The following is a 19,861-nucleotide window of genomic DNA, read 5'->3' on the forward strand; positions in this document are numbered from 1 at the left end:
GAAACACGTGGTACATGTTAAATTTTTCACGTATTCGTGGCCTTGTAGCCCATGGCGACACCCAGACGTTTTGCTTAGTTGTTATTCAGCGACTTCACAGTATTATATCAAGCATAAGACAGGATGCTGGTACGGTCTGAAATAGTGTATGACATTGTTTAACAAATCAGGCATCTTTCTAAAAAAATAGCCGTACAAAGATCATAGGAAGAGACTCACGAATCGCTCTGTTAGATTATCCCCTCTGCAATGGTAATAACTTTTCTTTTGGAAATACGCGAATCTAATTGGTAAGTAGGTAAGTTATTCCGCTGTCGTCCATTTTCCCTTCAAATTATAATTATTATATTCTCATCGAAACACCCGGGGGTTGGGAAAATTCTCGAAATTCATGCAAACTCTCGGGCTGCATAAGCATCTCGGATTCTCCCCTTCCCTCTCATGTTTAGATGAGGCTATTTAAATACAGAAAAAAGTATTCTACTGCTTGTGATCTAATTGTCAAACAATGTACCTCATGTAAAATAACTAGGAGTCTTTTACAAGGACTGCTGTTACAATATATTTTCGGATTGTCGATCGACTATCGATCCTGCTTGCAGTTATGTTATGATGCATTACTAATGCAAATGCCGGTATCCCACGTACATAAACGTACTTTCCGTACATCTACAACGCGCCGCATGATTGCTATGAGTCCTCCTCAAACTCCTCCTTACTGTCCCCCGATCCACAACTGAATTGTGGACTTTGGACTGGAAGTGCAACGAAAGTTCGGATTGATATCGCGATAATTACCAAAGTGATCTTCGCTGTCGACCACATCGCCCCTGTGTTTCCATAGAATTCGCAAAACTTTTTGTAACTGTCCGTGTGCAGGGAGTGTATGTGTTCCTTATTTCACAGCGGTGCAGTGCATAAGACACATTCGTAACCCTGGATGTTTAGAATCTTGAATTGATAGCACTTGCCTGAGATCGGTACTGGGATATTTATTATATCGAAATTTGCCAGCGAAGTTCGCATGTAATCTCGGTACACAACCCCGTCTGTCTCGTAGCGGCAAGTTGCTCGCCAGTGGGTTGACTGTTTTGCAAGCCATTGAAGATATGTTGGACGGAACAAGTACGCCTACCAGTTGTACATTTCACCGCTGACAGCATTTGAGTCAGTGTAGTCCGAAAAGACAACGCCTTAGAACGGAATAAAACAATCGAAATCGTGAGTTTGGAAGCATGATTTTAAGATACCATTTCGCCGCGTGGAAGATCCTTGTTTTCTCTACTCAAGCTTTCCTTGCGTTTTGACGTTCCTATCTTTTTCTCCCCTCCTCACTTATTTTCGTACTCGGTATATCATCAGTTTCTGCGAGCAAACGTTAATTAGGGAGATTAAAAGGCAGAAGTCAGGTAAGCTAAGATAAAGTACAGCACTACACTACTCCTTACTTTTATCGTAATTTACCGTAGAATTCCGAAAGTGCGAAATCCCCCGTTACTTTTGCATTTAGCAGGTAAAAGGAGCCGCTACTTTCGGGTAGCCGTTACTTTCGGGTAGCCCTTACTTACGGGTAGCCGTAACTTTCGGGTGGTAAAAAACGTTTGTACGGTAACAGTCGTTTCAGACAAAGCGGACACGTAACACATGAAATTAAAAGTTTCGTTTATGTATCTTCTAGCTACCCACATAACCAAAGGGGGCTGTATAAACAAAGAAGACCCTAAACGTTGGTACTGTGGGCCGAAAGTATAATGGTCGCAATAAATCGCTACTAGACAAATACCAGCAGCTTATAAATCATAGTTTCAAGAAGTTAAGTGACTTTATCAAGACATGACGCTTCGCTTCTGTGAATCTGATAAAGAAGTCTTTATGCACTGGTTTTTAATACAACAATTATTTTAACATCTTTTAAAACGCTGAAAGATGGATTCGGCTAACGTGTTTACATCCTTGTTCCCACCCAATTCAGACCGCATGGTGATCCATTTGGGTCGTTTCAATTAAGCAACTTGTCCCACGCAACTGATTGCATGCATGTGGGAGTATGTTCTAACAGAACATTGTGACTTCCCGAACGAAGCATCACATGACCTGAAATGGGTGGCAACAAGGGTGGAAAAATGTCGGCTGAATCCGTCTATTAGGAATAGCATAAATTCAACCAAAAACTTTGCCTTTTTTGAGAGAAAGTGTTTGACCACAGCTTTTAAAACGTCGTAACCAGGCTAACAAAACTGTGGTATACGGTGTCCCCAGCACCACAGAGGCGTAACCGAACTGTTTACAAAGCACCTGTATAAGTGCCACAATAAAAGTGTGAATTTTTAAGAGGCTAGTGTTATATCATGTTCATTAGTGCCTCGAGGGGGCTATGACATAGCGCGCGCCAATCCCAACTTATTCGCCGGGACGAGTTGCATGAAAGCGAGGCTAGTTGGGCCTCGGTGTTTTGTTTTGATAATGCTTCCCCAGAAAAGTCTTGCTTCGTCGACGATCTGGCCTGTTTTATTTCGCTATGCCTGCGAGTTTTTGTGTTCCTGAATGCCACCAAAAGGGATAGAAATCGTCCAACGTTCGCCTCTAAGGGAAAATAGTGGACCCATGCAGTTCGTTGAGACGAAGGAATTGAGTTCACTATCGCCGAGGGAAGTGAAGTTTGTTCGCTACAATTTCAGGTTGGAAGATCTTAGAAAATCGTTTAAATGACGAGCTGATGTGGTCTCTGGTGGTGTTCCAACACGATTTTCATGGCCAGCACCTCCCCACAGTAAAGAAAAGCTTCTCTTGAGGTACATCCTCGGTCTCAAAGAAGTTGTCTAAGACCGAGTCGCACGAAACAAATATTGCGGTGGAATCACCAAGTGAATGAACTTCAACTGCCCCCGTCGTCGAAACCAGCGAAAACATTGAGCCAAATGACAACGACTAGGAGCTAAATGCGGTCGGTGACACATTTTCTAAGATCTTCTAGCCTGACATCTAGCAAACAAACTTTTATAGTTCCCTCGGCGATCATGAACTCCTTTCCTTCGTCTGTTTTCCCCTCAGAGGCGAACGGGGAAACGAAAACAAAACTTTCTCTCCCGCGGAAGACTTCACTCCCTTCTGGTGGCATTCAGGAACACAAAAACTCGTAGGCATAGTGAAATAAAACAGACCAGATCGTCGACGAAGCAAGACTTTTCTGGAACAAAACACCGAGGCCCAACTAGCCTCACTTTCATGCAACTCATCTCGGGCGATGACCGAGTGGTCCGCCATATTTGCAAGGGTGTCTAATATACGAAATCTCATATACGCAAGGCCGTGCGTATATAAGATGACGTGTGCAGTTTCAATTTAGCTGCAGAATTTCCGTCGTTTAGAGCAAGTTTCTTTTGTTTTAGTTTCGGCGATGTGAAGATTTTTCTGAGCAATCCAAACCCTACTTCGAGCCTTAGACTTTTGCCAAGCTAAGATATTTACTTAAACTTGAGTATTTTGACTTTGTTTGTTCACATTTTCATTGAGTATTTTTGACTTTGTTTGCCTACATTTTCATTACAATTAATTCCACGAAGCGAATTTTTCATTGACAATTTTAGAAACAAGGATAAGCGTTTTTGATAAAACTGTGCTTAACTGAGTGTGGCGTGTTGGGATCCTAATGACCTTTGTTTTCCTTCACCGTGCGACGTGAGAACTTTGTAGTCAATCACAAACAAAACATGTTTAAGCGCCCAAGTTGTTGTTGTCATGTTATAAAAGAATTGGTTCATGCTTTTAGCTGTGCATGTATCGAGTTATTGATGCACTTGGGAGGTTTGGAGAGCACTCAAGAAGCTAGAGTTGCTCCATGCTCTTACGCTTCTTTCGTGCTCTCCAAACTTCCCGCGTGTATCCATAACTCGATATACGCACGCTAAGCATGAACCAATTTTTTATTCATGTCTTATGTAATAAGTCAAATTATTCTAGCATTTTGATTGGTTCTCATCTATGATCTATTAGAGGACAGGTGCATAGATGACGTCATTATAACAAACATTTCCCAGAATAGTTTCAGAATTTACATAATATTTTACGTGACTGGGCGAAAGATAAGGTATAAAAAAAGTCTTCTCGAGACTGTGAACAGGTACGAGAAGCAGGAACAAGAAAGAAAAAGTCGTTTCTTTTTTAGAAATTGACTCTCAGTCCGCAGTCGAGGGAGACTAAACCGAACACAAAATTAGTATTAAAATTATTTCAAGGTAGGAAACCATTGCTTTGTCTCAAATCTAACAAACCCAATAAGCAAAATGCTTATGAGATCAATTTATTTAAACAATTCAACTTTTTAAGCCTCAAAATAGTTGTTTACGCAGATTGGTGTCAGAAAAAAAAAAAAACATATCCCATACAGAGAAAATTGAACCCCTGACGCATTTCTAGGAGGCACCCTGAATCATTTTCTAGAACCTTAGATTAAGTTAATCCTTAAAACTCTTGGATGACTCAGCCGTTCGTTCACGTTTGTTGAAGATATTTTTCAGTACCTTTTGCTATAGTTACCTCTAGCCTGCAAAAGATACTTAGTTTACTGCTGATAAGATCTTGCAACAAAATATCAAGGTAAAGTGTAAAACCCCTATCTAAGCCTTATACCCAAGGTAATCCCTCTTAAGTTATTTTTAGACATGATACCGAGTTCTTCCGCGGATGTTACTCACGCGTTGCGTGAGTAAGACGTGGAGGATACAATTAGACCAAAAAATGGTGAACCACGCGTCCTGAAACAAAAATCTCCAAGCTCGTTTGCAGTCTTAACTACACAATCACAGCGGAGGAAAAATTGTTTTGCGGAGGTAGTTCTAGCGAGAACGACGAATTTCTGGGGTTCAGTCCGGTCATAAAACTAAAAGGTTGAGATAGCTCTCGCGAAAGTTACCTTGACGCCGGCAGAATTAAACCTTACTTTAGGTATAAGGGTTATACGGGGTATTAACCCAAGCCTGACCTTGTTTTGTATCTTGAAATAAATTCCCTAACGTTTTCTTCCAGTCTTAGCAGGTTTAAAGACTACTGTTTTAAGGGCAAGCTGAGTTAGAAGCCTGAACAAGACGAGCCAAGAATCCATTCTTATTTTGAAGCAAAACTTCAGGTTTGTCAAACTCAACCACTCGTCCCTGCTCCATAACCAACACTTTATCATAGTCCATGATGCTGTTCAAGCGATGAGCGATGGTTACTACAGTGGAATCTTTAAATCTGCTGCGTATAACTTCTTGAATCAGTCTGTCTGTCTTGAAATCCACATTAGCAGTGGCTTCGTCCAGAATGATGATCTTGCTTCTCTGTAACAGCGGCCGCGCTAAACAGACCAATTGGCGCTCTCCGACACTGAAGTTGCTCCCAGACTCTCTCAACTTGTAATCCAGCTGGTCAGGTAATTGTTGCACCAGGGTCTTCAACTGCACATCTTCCAAAGCACGCCACAAATCATGATCTTGATACAAAGAGAAAGGGTCTAGGTTCTTCCTGAGGCTGCCGCTAAAGAGGACAGGATCCTGGGTTATTACGGCCATGGACCTGCGAGACGCCTGAAGATTGAGATCCTTGATGTTCACACCACCTATAATGACCTGTACAGTGAATGAAGAAATGTGAATCAGGATGAGCTGTGGCTGATTGACTTAGCTATATTTATTCTTATCAGGCAAGGCAGTCCTCAGGTAAATCTGAGCGTTCTGATTGGCTCTTCCTTGGTAAGGCCGGAGTTTGCAATACGGACCGTTTCTATGGAAAAGGTCATATGACGTATATTTTTATTTTTGAAGGTTTTCGGGGTGTCCGGCTTGGGTGCATGTAGGATATTGATGTATTGTTTTTCTCTTTTGTTTTAATCTTGATGTGTTAATTAAAAGATACCCTATTGGTGTTTCATGATTTCGCGGGTCGCAAATTTCGTGACTTTCGCGATTGTAAATATAATCAATCGCGAAATTAAATTAAGAATTAAGACCCGCGAATAAAAATCCTCTCGAAATTTAAACACGCGAAAGAACAGAAAAAGGACGGAAAAAAAAAGAAAAAAATGATTAACGTGTAATAACAACAATGTACACAGGATATGTATCAACAAATACACAAACTATTAACTGGTTTTACTGGTAAGTTCCATTCTGTATCTTCTGTTTTGAAATAAAGTTAATTTGCAAAGATGGAATAGATAATCTAGCTATCATCTTCATCTGAATCGTTAGATTCTTGCAAATTTCTTAGAATATCTTTCTTGCAGCCGTCAAAATTGCCATTTATTGATTCCTTGTAGTTCTCATTCACAAGTTTCTTGTAACTTTCCTACACTGAAATGTTTTGGGAGGTGGAGTCTAGTCCGATGCAAACAGTGACGACGATTCCAAGGCCACCCTGTTCGAGTGGGGATCGTCGATGCTTGGAATCAATTACCGTGACTTTAACGTTCCCGCCTCGTCAAATAAGAAAACGCGTGCATCTTAAAAATGCGTTTTGCTTGTTCCAGTTTATCTAGAAATTTTAAAAAGTTCAGGCTTTTGAAAAATAAAATGAATCGCGAAATTAAATGCCCTTTTTTCATTTGTGCCTATTGAAATCGCGAAAATAAAACCCCGCGAAATACGGTCTCGCAAACTCGTGAAATTAAGTACCCGCTAAATTAAGCACCAATAAGGTATCTTGGTCCTGGCTGGTAGGCCTTTAGGAGGCTTTAACCTTCAATTCAATTAAATTCTTTCAATTCGATCCAATTCTTTCGATTCAATTCAATTCAATTCCTTCAACAAGTTAATCCTAAAACAGTGAAAAAACTAGACCAGGAAAAACCTAGTCTCATAACCTTTGAATGTGTTCGGTTTTGTAGTGAAAGCAAAATACACAATTCGACAAACTGCTGTTTTATTAAAAGGAACTTTTCTGATTGATGTTCGATTATCTACCATGCGACGTTTAGAATGACTCTGCCCCCACAAAATTTGTCTATGTATCGAGAAATGGTCATTGAAACAGTAGAAATTACCAAAAAAGGTTTGGTCAGCATATTATCTGAGAACCTTTTTCAGCGAAAACTATAAACCTCGTTCCCAGGCTCTCTCTCCTCTTCCCTTATCGTAGGGAGAAAAACACTGGTTGCGGCAGGCCACGTGACCACCCAGAATCTGCAGGCATGGGTGATAAAAACATCTGTTGGGCGGGAGGGTTGGCAGAGTGTTTTGACTGTTGCTGTGACAAACTTTGTGGGTTTCAAAACCTTGGCCAGTCGCGAAAAACTTCCCGCTTTATCGGAGTTCGAAGACGAATTTTGCCGATGGAAAATGCCACATTATTTGTGTCGTCTCCAAAATATAGAGAACTTTCGTTCAAAAAGAAATTTGGCAGCCGAATGGAGCACAAACTTTTTGACCGTTAGCACATGTAAAACGTCACGTACCGAATCGAAGTGAAACCAGTGGATCAATCTCCTGAATCTTTGAATTCGGAGGCAATTTATTTTCTTCTTTGTGCGGTATTTTGGATGTTAAAAAGGTATTTCTGTCACACGGTCGATTAGCTGTCTATGCTGACTTTCATTTGATTTACAGCAATGTAAAATGATTTATAGTTTTGTTGACATAAGCCCGTACTTATATTTCATCTGAATCAGGTTTATGTAAGTTTATATATTAGACAGATGTTTAAACACTGTGCCTTGGCATAATCAATCATTATATTTTGCAATATGGCATATAAAATATCGTTTTATATAGTGAACAGTGTGCTGCAAGTTTAATTCAGACAAAATAAAACAGCGAAGCAGGTTTACTTCTTAGTAATTCGACCGGCTGAAAATATACAAATATATTTCGTTTGACCTGTGTGAAGCTTAGAATAGGACTGGACAATTTCAAAGGTGTATTTGCCCTTGTGTGGTTAATATAGCGATGACCAGCGATCGCCTTTCTTTCACTTCAGTTGAGATCCACAAAATCATTCGATGACTCTACCCGGGTGGAAAAGTTCATGTCACAGGTAATCACGTGACCAGCCGCAACGAGGGTCTTTCTCCTAACAACAAGGGAAGAAGAGAGAGAGCTTGGGAACGAGATTGGAAAATTATTTGAAATTCCCTACTGATACGTTCTGTAGTGCTAAATGTCACGTGATGTCAAATAAACTGACTTTAAAATAGCTTAAGGTTACAGTATACCTTCAGATCGGCAATTTTCTTCAAATTTGGATTTTTGGTTCAAAGTAATGATCGAAGAGTAATCTCTAATTTCTGAAAACAAAATTGAAAAAAACTCAATATTGGCGGAGAAATGGAGGTTTTACGTTACGGCCGGAAGTAAAAGTTCCCTCTTGATTGACAGCCCTATAACGTGTACGCAATCAACCGAGACTACTTTCGCGGGAATATATGGATACCACGAATTGGCTGGCTATTCAGATCCAAGCATTTTTCGTATTAGATGTAATTCTATTAAGTTATAAGTAAACATGGGCCACGGAAAACATTGTTTACCACTTCGAAAAAGCGAAGAACGAATGAAAACACATCAATGAGTGAAGAAGCGAAAGTTGGCCTCGCGGATGAAGCTATAGCTATCGTATCAAGCGGGCGAAAAGATCGAGTCAAGAGTACAGAAAGATTCTGTAAAAATTTGGGAACTCGACAGCTATAACAGCGATGTTTACATTGACTCTTTTGTTGATTCCGATACTGATGAATCGCCCAACTCATTGAGATCCATTGGAATATTATCCATGCACATTTGCTCCGCCGCGCTTTCTTTTGTTCAGTTTGTTTTCGTCGCCCAGCCACTCTAGCGTTCGTATCCTTTTTCGTCTTCCCCATTTTGCCAGACTAGCTTCAAGAAAAACCGAGCTACAGAAAAATTATCTCTCCGCCTTGAGCGCATTGCGAAACACAAGGGTTTTTTCGAGATTCACGCGTAAATTTAACCGCGAGTTAATGGTAGTAAATTTTCCAAGCGCTGATTGGCTCAGTGATCTGAGAACCCAGTTGAAGGCGTTTGTGGGCGGAGTTTGTTTGCGAAGCAAGAGATTTTTCTTAGCGCTGTTTTCTCGAATAAATTTTTTCGCTTGAAGCAGACACTTTAAAGAGTTACAACTCAAAGGGGATTTGTTTGATTGCCCTCAAATTTGGACAGTAGCTAGATTAACATATAAAAAACAAAAACGTGTCTGCGAATTGTTTATTTCGACATATTTTTTCTCCGAGAGCAATTTTTGTACGATCACTTCACATTTTTTAAATCCTATTTTGAAAATGTTCTGTAACTTTTTACTGCAATTGAATGTGGAAAAACGCAGACACGCTTTTTTAGCGCTTTTTGTCCTGAAACCGAGGAAAAAAATAAATTGGCGAAAAACAAAATTCGCTTTGACTTGTAGCTTCCAAAAGGTGATTAGGACGTTCGCATTTAGTGGCCGTGAAAAAATCGGCACTTCATTTTATTTCAAAATTTTTGGTATGGTTTGATAGCCAGCTCTATAAGCTTTAATTTGATATAGGGGTTTAGGTATCTACATCTTAAACCGGACGCGCTACATCGCTTGGACGTGAGACACCCCTGAAGGTATACGGTAACCTTAAGACAGTAAAAGTCAACAGAACAATTAGCATCGTGTAATAAATAATAGGTTATTACACCTTATTATATAGCTGGCTCCGCAAGAGGGCAAGATGAATCAAATACTGCGCTGTGATTGGCTACCCGAGCGGGCAAGATGGAGCTTTCTTGCCCGCTCGGGACTACCCGCCGTGTCCCGCAAGAAAAATTTTCCCGAATGCAATATAATAAATCATTTATTGACCAAGCTTCTTCGGCCAAGATGGCTGGATATTGGCCTCGTTCTTTTTTGCGAGTTTATGGACCTCGACTCCGTTTCGGTCCATAAACTCGCAAAAAACGAACTTGGCCAATATCCAGCCATCTTGACCTCACACTTGGTCAATAACCCATATGTATTGACAATTATTCCTCCTAACAATAAGAGAGCCAACTATCAAAATTACACTCGAAGTAACATTGTTTTTTATATAAGTACCTCTCCTTCAGGTTCTGGCATTCGGAACAAAGCTGTCACTAAAGATGATTTACCAGCTCCAGTGCGACCTGCAACGCCAACTTTCTCCTTATTAGCGATACAGACGCTTATGTTGTTCAAAATTGCCGGCGCGCCTTTCAAATAGGTCAATGACAAGTCACGTAATGTCAAGCTGCCCGTTGTCGGCCACTCTTCAGGTGGAAGGACTTCAGTGTTGTACCCAGGCTCCGGATCAATTTCGGTGTATGTGAACACCCTCTCTACTGAGGTCATGTAACTTTCTGTTTCCGAAGCCACACGGATGCCATATTGCGAGGCTTCTAAAGTCTCGGCTGCAAAGGTGAGAGCCATACCTGCCAAAGCTAAAAACAAAAGCGAAGGCTTTCTCTTTTGCTTTATTTTATACTACCATACACTGTATGCAATGAGAATGCGTGATGTCCAATTTGAGAGAGATCAAACGGAAAAATTCTGAAGGATGATGTTTGGTTCTAGCTTGACTTATTGTTTTATATTTCACAAGGCTCCTGTAGGATCAGATGAATCCAAGGAAAAGCCTCTTGTCGTCGTGGAACTGTATTCTATTTCAGACTGGAATTTGTGCTGGAATGGAAAGTTCCCAGTGACAAGTACTTACCAGGACTCTGCGTTGCTAACAAAGCTCCAGCTGACACGGAAGTCACAAGAAAGTTACTCACTAGGTTTCCTCTAAACGCGAGCCAAACTATAGAAGCCTTCAATAATGCCAGGGCTGCTGTGTTTCTGTCTTGATATCTCCAAAGAAATTTAAGAAAAGCAGATTGGAAATTCATCAAGTTTGCCACGTCGAAACGGACTTTTTACGCTACAATGGTCGGTCAGAAATCTGCGTATGAGTAAACGCAGTACAGACGCATCATTCCGATAAAAGGAATCCTGGTTGGTGTTTTCTGTCAGTGCTGATCTTCACTCTTTTGTCAAATATAAAGGTTGCTCACCATCTGAAACTTTCTTCATCCTTGTTAAAAACCCTACTGAGGGATATATAATCTGCTCTCGAACCCCAGCACTTCCTTTAAGGTAAACATGTAACAATTTCAGTATATACTTACTTGTAAAATTTCTGAAGGAAATCTTCCTGCATCTCTGATGATCGAATTATCTCCAATCCTGCCAAGCTATCAGCAATAAGGGAATACACTGGACTGCATGTTATCGCTTCAAGTCTCCTAATCTCTCGGGCGGATCTCAAGTAATACTTAGCCAAGTAAATAAACAAAAGCGTCAGCGGAGTACAAGTGATAAAAAGCCACACATTTGCTACTGCTGAAAGTATGGTAGCACTGAAAAAGTATAGACACAACTGAATGGCAAAAAGGAATTCTCCTGGAAGGATATCGTCCATGCACCCAACATCTTTAGAGAAACGGTTTAAGATGCGACCAACTGGATTAGTGTCAAAGAATAGAACTGGTGCTTTCATAACTGCTTTTGTCATCTGGTCATGGAGGTTTTCTGAAGCTTTCAGAGCAGCGAGGTAGAAACAGAAGGAGGATATTAGCGTAAGAAGCAAGGAGCCCGTAACAATGGATCCGTACACCAAAAGCGTTGTGTAGCTCTTCTGTTGTCCAAATGGCATCTCAGTCATGTGAGAGAGCCACCAGAAGGGCGCTATCAAGAACACTGAAATAAAAAGAACCGTAAGTGTATCATCAAGTTTTGATTTTGAAAACAAATCAGTCAGGGCTTTGTGCCAATTTGAGCGGAAGAAAACACTATCAACAGGAAAGAAGGAATAACTAAACGACGCTTCTTTGGGCTCTTTCGAAGGATGGGTGGGGGGGTTGAGTGTTTCCACGAATAAATTTACAATTAAAACAATGCTTGAATGAGATGCACATTATTTAAAAAGAGATTAAATAACACAAAACGCTTCATTCCTATTCCTCCAAAAGAAAGAAAGCTTCCTGGTCTAAAAGATGAAAGTCAAACCAGTGACCGTCCGGGTACAGTTTGGATGATCCAACCACCGAACTATGGGCGTGTCGCTCAGCTCTAAAATTATTGAATCTGACAATCTAAAAGGGCGTTTGAAAGATGTCAGTGAGCCTAGTTCTTTCGGTGACTTTGCTCTGTGCTGTCGTTGAGTGACTCAGAATTCTTGTTTTTAGAGCAACTGAACTTGAAAGCTTATTCACTTTATTGAAGTCGCCATTCCACCTTACCGCATAGCTATGAGGCATTTACTTAATTGATAAATGTTGCAATTAATAGACGTGGAAAACCTTGCATTTTTGAAAACTCTTGAAACGTATTCCTGCTTTAAGTGGTGTGTTCAAGGTTTCGAGTGTAAGCTGAGATTGTCTATTTTCGTTCTGAGATTGTAATCTCAACAGTATCTGGTGTAACGACAAGACGTGCCGTGTGTTACAGCGATTAGTATGTGTAATCAAATGGTGACGAGTGAAATTAGGAAATAATTGTCAAAATTCTGATAATTATCAGAATTTTGACAAAACGTAAGTGAAATTATTTCCTAATTTTACGAGAAAACCATTTGATTACCTTTTAATATCGTGGTTGACAAATTACGCTCACAACCGTAACTTTTTTACTGGTTTATTCTATCGCCAGAAAACCGAGAACATTAAGAAGAATATAGTTTTAGTTTAAAGCACACATTACTGCTAGAGTTCGTAATTTTCTGAGTTTCTTCTCAAAAACGACCTTTCGAATTCTTCGTGCTTGTTCATAATGTTTCAAAATTAAGACAACTGTCAAATCTTTCTTAAATGATTGGCTCTAGCTAATTCGTCATGAACTGATGAATGAGATGACAACGGCGCTCGTTGAAATGAGCTGAAACTAAAATTTTGCACGAGGCCATATAAAGTTTTGACAATTCATTTTGAAGTGAAATTATCACTAAAAATTTACTTTCTGGTCTAAGAAAACTTGCTTAAATGAAAGTCAAGCGAAAATGCACAAAGTTGAAAAACCTTCAGAGCTGGCAAGGTGCATGGTTGCGGACAAATTATACATCGTGGCTTCTTGTGCACGAAGCGTTAGCCTGCCCGGCATGTCCTTGGTTTATCACCACATTACAATTGTGGAAATTGTAAACGTGGCCACTGAGTTGGAACTCCCTTGGCCTTCAGCTTTCTGACCACTGTTTTCCGGACTGAGAGGTTAGATAATCAGTTTTAGGGACCCAGGTTCGTAATCGGTTCTGTCTTGTTTACACAAGAAGGCGTAAAACCGTTCGAGTACTTCAGCTATCCAACTGCTCAGGAAGATTCATCTCTAGGTTTCTCTCAAGTCTATTTTCGTCTCACCACTTCTCAAAAATCCTCACCCAGTTAATTGTGCTCTTTCACGTATTTAAGTTTTCTACCGCTTCTTTTAATTCCGTAACTTCTTCAATGGTCACCGTCTTAATCTCGACGCCATCTTGGCACTGATTGAGATACAAGAGATGTTGCCATGACAATTTTGTAATTTCACATGTGAAATTATGAATTAACGCTGAAATTTCGCGCCAAAATTAAGGAGTAATTTGTCACCCATGATATTATTATGAATAATTAAACAGTGCTCGCGGCAACTTCTCACGTTGAGTAGGAGAGCTCCTCACACTGTGGTACTAGACTTAATACATAGCACATTACATTTTTTATAACCTCGAAATGCAGGGAATGGCACACACTAAAGTTTACTGCTTACCCTGAACAATTGCGAAGAAAACCGCAAGACCAACAATCAGGATCATTGGGAGTGCAGCTCTTAAGTATTTCCAGTACAACCACCACTTAATGGTGTCAACCATTCTGTCCTCCGTTTCATCTTCCAGATCTACCCTGTCATGGTGTTCTTTAGCGGAATTCATCGATTTCAAGGTATCTTCAATAAATGCCGAAAATCTCTCGTTATTGTTTTGCTCGCCATTGAAATCTTTTTTTTCTTGAGATACAAAGCAACAAGCAACTTGCTTGTCCTTTTCTATACGACTGTATGTTCCTTCACAGACAACGGAGCCATTCCGAAGAACAACAATGCTGTCTGTTTCTTTCAGAAACTGTAACTGATGTGTGACGAGAATACGTATCCGCCCGTCTAAGAAATCCTTAATGCATCTATCAAACAAATATTTACCAACTTTGGCATCCACTGCACTAAGTGGATCATCCAGTAAGTAGATGTGCGCATCTGAGTAGATTGCGCGTGCCAGACTAACTCGTGCACGCTGACCACCACTTAGGATCACTCCACGTTGTCCAATCTCAGTTAGATCACGTTTCGTAAAGCTTGCTATATCTTTCTTCAAGGCACAGACTTCGATAACCTTATTGTACTTTTGCTCATGGAACTCTTTACCAAAAACGATGTTGTCTCGCACAGTACCAGAATAGACCCATGGCGTTTGGGAGACAAAAGCCATTTTTCCAATAAAAGACATTTTACCAGAGGAGATTGGGATTTCACCCAAGATGGTCATCAGCAATGATGTTTTGCCGCTTCCAACTGGCCCTGTTATGCCCACAAGTTGTCCATTAGTAGCATTCAACGACACATTATCTAAAGTAGGAAGCTCTGACGTATGGCTCCAAACACATGTAACATTCTCAAGAGATACCAGTGGATTGATGTCCTGACCTGCTTGTTCCAGTTTCTGAGCACTAAGCAATGCCGGTTTTCCATTTCGAAAGCTTTCAATTCTAATAAATTGGGGTTTATACTTTCTACCTTTGACGTAAACCTCTAAATTAGAACGATATTCTTGGTAATCCATTTTGCGTCTTAACATGGATTTCGTTTCTATTAAGTTCTGCATCCTACTGCATGCAGTTCTTGCATCGGCAATGTAGCGTAATGAATCTGCTATAGAGATCGTGACTACCATCTTTATGTTAGTTAAAAGAGTAAGCAATGTAAAGACTTTAAACGACGTCAGCGAAGCATCTGTAAAAAGCAGAGATGTGACTGAAATAAATCCTGCCATGGCTGAGCTAGAGAAGAACAGGGCGTAGATACTGGAGACAAGGAACCCTCGGATACGAATCAGTGAGATTTCCTTTCTGTCAAAGCGAAAATTGAAACGCGTTGTGCTAATAATAACTTTAACTGGTCTATTAATGATTTTTGAAATCTGGATCATTTGGATAATGCAATTCGAGAGTTTTCATTGGCTTAACCATCATGGGTATTGAGCCATTATACCATGCTCTACAAATACGGTAAGTGTACGCGCGGTTTTTGGAGCCTTTTTTATTTATTATTTAGTTGTGTGTTTGCTATATTTTGGGGGCGTTTTTAAAAAAGCAATTATTCCACTGGTGCCTGTTAGATATGCGATGATTAAAGCCAACTCGGCGCCATGCGCTTTGCTTGCTATCTACCATCTCACATCCAACGCGCGCTCGTGGGATAATTGTGAAATAGCCAACGAGGCGTGGCCGAGTTGAATATGCTCTTAGAAAGCGTGGACAATAGTAAACCCAGATGAGCCACGTTGACCATTCGGTCATGGATGATAAAAGGCTATTAGCGGGCGTGTAACCTAACTGATTGGAAAGACACCAATATATTAGATACCAACCTTCTTATTTGGGCAACAAGGTCTCTGAAGTTCCATTCCCAGGCGTACATCTTAACCACGCGGATTCCTGTAATGATCTCTTTCATTATCTCCAATCGTTTGTCGGTCACTGCAGCTGATTGGTGGCGTACCTTGCCAGCCTTGTGAGCTGCAAATGATCCATAGGCAACAACAAGAAGGAAGAAAGAAGCTCCTATTAAGGCTTGCCATGCAACTAAGTACCAAACAAGAACCATGGAAGCAACAATGTCCGGTGGAACAAATGGAAGTAAAAAAGTGGCATAACCCATTTTCTCAATAGCTTGAGCATCGTTGGAAACAAGATTTATAGTGTTTTCTGAAATGGTGTCTTCTAAAGTACTTCTATTTAAGGTAAGAATCTGAAAAATAAGGAGAAAATTAATATGTCTCGTTATATAATAAGACGTTGCAGCAGTTTTCGATTGAGTGTCGTTAAGACAAAACCAAAGTAATCACTCTGACCAATCACTAATGACACAGAAAAAAATACTTGTCACCGACGCAAAGCGCGGGAAAACGTTGCGACCGAGCTATGATTTGTTTCAGTTTTAACTCTGACTTGCTGACGTAGTGTGGCCAGTTTTTTAAGCCAATTGCTTAACGTGGTAATGCAAAACCAAAGCAAATACATTACTTTCAACACTTAGGTGAAAACCGCTTTAAGCTGACGATACCGTCGAGATGACTTAACACTGATAACGTGGGCGACAGTTTGCATTTTGTTCCCATGCTCATTCGTCAATATTACCGCTTTGGGATTGTTAAAAAAGGATAATATCCTAGGTTTGGAAATTACCATGTCATGTGCATATATCGTGTACAAATGAGAACTTTTCTTTTCGTGTTACGCCCTATTAGAGCCAGATTTCTGATGAAAATTACTTACCTTTTTATACACTAGTCCAGTCATGGCTACTTTCAGTTTCGTCGATATCATATCCATCTTGAATGCCCCATGCTTTGAGCATGAAGTTCTTATAAAGGCAACGAGTGAAATACCAATAACAATAGGCAGCGTGGACTTGTAACTTATTTCTGTAGAAGTAGAAATGCTTTTCAAGAAGAACCACACAATCAAAGGAAAAAGGTTAAAAGCTATTAAATAAAATATCCTGAAGAACGCTACAGTGACATAGTCTCTGCAGGGAATAACTCTTATCATGGCCCTCCACAGGCGAGGCTTTGTTCGGTTCTGTTCAGACGCTCTTTCTTCTGCCAGCCGTTCCCTCTCCAAGTCAGCCACCAACCTTTCTGCTTGATTGGACGTTTCCACTGAAAACAAATGTTTCTCTTCTAATGGTTGTTTACTTCCGAGTTTGAGAACATCGTTTATCCAGGAGACAGTCAACTGCGAGAAAAAACTTGCCTGGTTTTTTGGATTCCGTACGGGAGTATCTTCCATTTCTCAATTTCAATTGACTTCCACTGAAAACCTGAGAGAAGTAGATAAGAAAGGCAAGCAAAGTTACAAACGCAAAATCCTGTTGTGCTCTTCTTTGACCCTCTGCGGACGGACCATTTATTGGTTCAAATCTACGAGAGGTATAAATAGTTCTTACTTGGCTCGTGAACTTAAAGAGAAAGAAGGATTTTACTAGTTTGATTGGTCTAGGGTTTTACTTGAGCCGTGAAAACTGGCCTGGCTCATGAAACCTGACATCAAAGAGAAAGAACGGTTTTATTTGTTTTATCGGTGTTTTTTGGTGCTGTAGGTTTTTACTTGAGTCTGGCTCGATTTGTCCTCCTGCAGATATGTTCTTATAATAGTCAAAATGTTTTCGTTCGATTTTCTTCCTTTTAGTCAATTTCAATCCATTCTCTGTTGCATCGATCTTTTTGAGAACTTTTCGATACCTTTGGATCATTTTATTAACGAATCTCTATTTTTTTGTTTGTTTTTGTTTTTGTTTTTGTTTTTGTTTTTTCCCGGATAACTCACGTTTAACCAGACACCAACACGTTCTGGTCCGCAGAACTGTAGTGTTCCCTGTTTATTATAACCGGTGCAGCCTTGAGTGGTTCTTAAAAACATAATTTGATTGGCGATTCTTAGAACAAGATTGTCACTAAATTCCCGCTTGTTCCCGACTGGTTGAATTCTCCTTAAAATCGTTCGACTAAAACACCCACAGGGAAAACTTTTTAATAGGGATAACTGTTAATTTTCAGAGAAGCCCTCTAAAAGTTTAAAAAGAAAAACATGAACGCGTCTTTCGCCAGAATTTAAGGTCTCACTCTTTAGGTGCTCTAATCGGCCGGTTTAACCTTAAAATCAACCAGTGCATATTTTTGGCAAGGCGACTGCCAATTAAATGGGGAAATATTTTTCAACGAATCTAGCCAGTCAAATCTTATGCCTTCAGAGCCGCCTTTTAAAGTTGCCCAGGCCGCACCGGCTAAGAGGGACGGGTGGCTCTGGGAACCACAAATAGCGCCGAAACTCCAAAGGCGCGCTTAGCTAGTGTTTTGTTGTTGTTGTTGTTGTTGTTGTTGTTGTTTTTTCGTGTATAGTGCGGCATGTAAGTTGTTAGCATAGGAATCATATTTGTACATGAAATAACTAAAAAAAAGATAATTCTTGGCTACTGGTTTCATTTCTCTTGTAAACTTGTACTTTCTTAAAAAAAAAAAAAAAAAAGAAAGAAAGAAAGAAAAGAAATGCTCTCTTGACACAGCAAGCCACTACATTTCCGGAATTGAACAGATGAAAATCCATATTATTCTTTGATTGTGTGTTTAGTTATTAGCAGGCTCATTTTTTTTTTTTTTTTTTTTTTGTTACTCGCATGAGTCCAACCAAGAGAAAATGAGGAGACAGAGAGGGACACTGAGGGCGTTGGCCGGATATGTCGATTCCACTAAAGTTATTTTTAGTTTTAGACGGAAACGGAAGTCTATTTCCCCAGACGTCCGCATGATACCTTTCACCCGTTGATCAGGGAATTTTTAAAGGACGGTCTGCGTGGAAATACGTTTTGTCAGTAGAAGCGCTATAAAGAACCACAACCTATCTAGAATAAAAACGCTGGGTGAAAGAAATATCAAAGTTTTTCCCCTGAGCATTTGAATCAAAGAAATCAGCGATGACAACAAGAAAGAATTTATTTGCTTTCATTTGTATAACAACATGCAGACAAGTATCGTGTTGTTCGATATTGAAAACATATATAACATGGAATACTGTTTCAAGCTGTAGCGATCCTGATACCTCTAAACGCATCGACGAATGAAATCTTAGCCCACCGAAGAAAACTATTTTGGTTCCCACGGCAAAACTATTTTTGAACCCAGCGACAAAATTACTCTCAACCCAGCGACAGGAGAATATAATTCTGGCCGAGCTGGAAAACAATTCGGAGGGTAGCTAAAATATTTTGAATCCAGCAACCAAAAACACTCAGAGCCTACCGATTAGCGACAGAAATCAACTTGAATACTATACCACAACGAAGCAAGTCCCAACCATGCGACAACAGTCTATTTGAACCTCAACAGCGCGGATAAAACAACTCGGAGTGTAGCGATCAGCCTAGAAAATAACTCAACAAAACAACAGCTCAGAGCGAAGTGATCAGCGACAGAAATAATGTTGAATAGCGGTACAATGACAAATTGAAAATAGCTGGCAGTCAAGCGACCTGCGACAGAAATAACTTGGAATCCAGCAACAAAACAACCGAAGTGGGACGACCAGTGACAGAAATAATTTTGAATACAACAACAAATACCTTGGAGTAGCGCTCAGCGAGAGAAATAATTTTGAATGCCGGCACAGCGATTAAACAACTAGAAGCATGGCGATCATGGGAATGTAGCAACAGAACTATTTGTAAATACTGATACAGCGACAAAACAACTCTTGTACCTCGGAGCGAAGCGATAAGCGAAAGAAACCCGGGAAGAAATAATTTTGAATTCACAGAGAAACAGAACAACTCACAGCGCGGTAGTGATCAGCGACAGAAACAATTTTTCTGTTCAACGACAAAATAACTCACATTCAAGCGACAAAAAATGGTTTTGAACCAGCAACTAAAGTACACTGAACTGAGCGAAAGGGATAACTTCTTCTGACTACCTTTCCAACAGAGGAAACGAGAAAAAACGGAGGTGTCATCTTCGCTTGATCATGTTCATGCCACGTTTTCTCCACCTTCGGTTAATTTGCACTGATGTAAGCTTTCTCTCTTCAGTGTGAGGAGGAAATCTCATCGT

At 40.1% G+C, this 19,861-nt stretch overlaps 1 protein-coding gene across 4 annotated transcripts; it reads right to left on the reverse strand.

The window, feature by feature from the left end:
- Positions 1-3,628: 3,628 nt before the first annotated feature.
- Positions 3,629-18,311, reverse strand: LOC145500328 (ATP-binding cassette sub-family C member 4-like). Of its 4 annotated transcripts, XM_081479837.1 has the most exons (8): positions 16,533-18,311; positions 15,626-16,005; positions 14,182-15,104; positions 13,753-13,929; positions 11,142-11,712; positions 10,688-10,824; positions 10,051-10,412; positions 3,629-5,606 (listed from the first exon to the last, which is right to left on the reverse strand). In XM_081479837.1, the coding sequence occupies exons 1-8, from the start codon at positions 17,046-17,048 to the stop codon at positions 5,052-5,054; spliced, it is 3,621 nt and encodes a 1,206-aa protein (XP_081335963.1). In that variant the 5' UTR covers positions 17,049-18,311; the 3' UTR covers positions 3,629-5,051. The 4 variants fall into 4 exon arrangements, 3 of the variants coding, with proteins under 3 accessions (XP_081335963.1, XP_081335962.1, XP_081335965.1); XM_081479836.1 differs by having other exon boundaries at positions 13,753-15,104; XM_081479839.1 differs by having other exon boundaries at positions 13,753-15,104; positions 15,626-15,773; positions 16,533-16,615.
- Positions 18,312-19,861: the final 1,550 nt, after the last annotated feature.

This window comes from Orbicella franksi, chromosome 10 (genome assembly GCF_964199315.1).
Source record: "Orbicella franksi chromosome 10, jaOrbFran1.1, whole genome shotgun sequence".
NCBI lineage: Eukaryota > Metazoa > Cnidaria > Anthozoa > Scleractinia > Merulinidae > Orbicella > Orbicella franksi.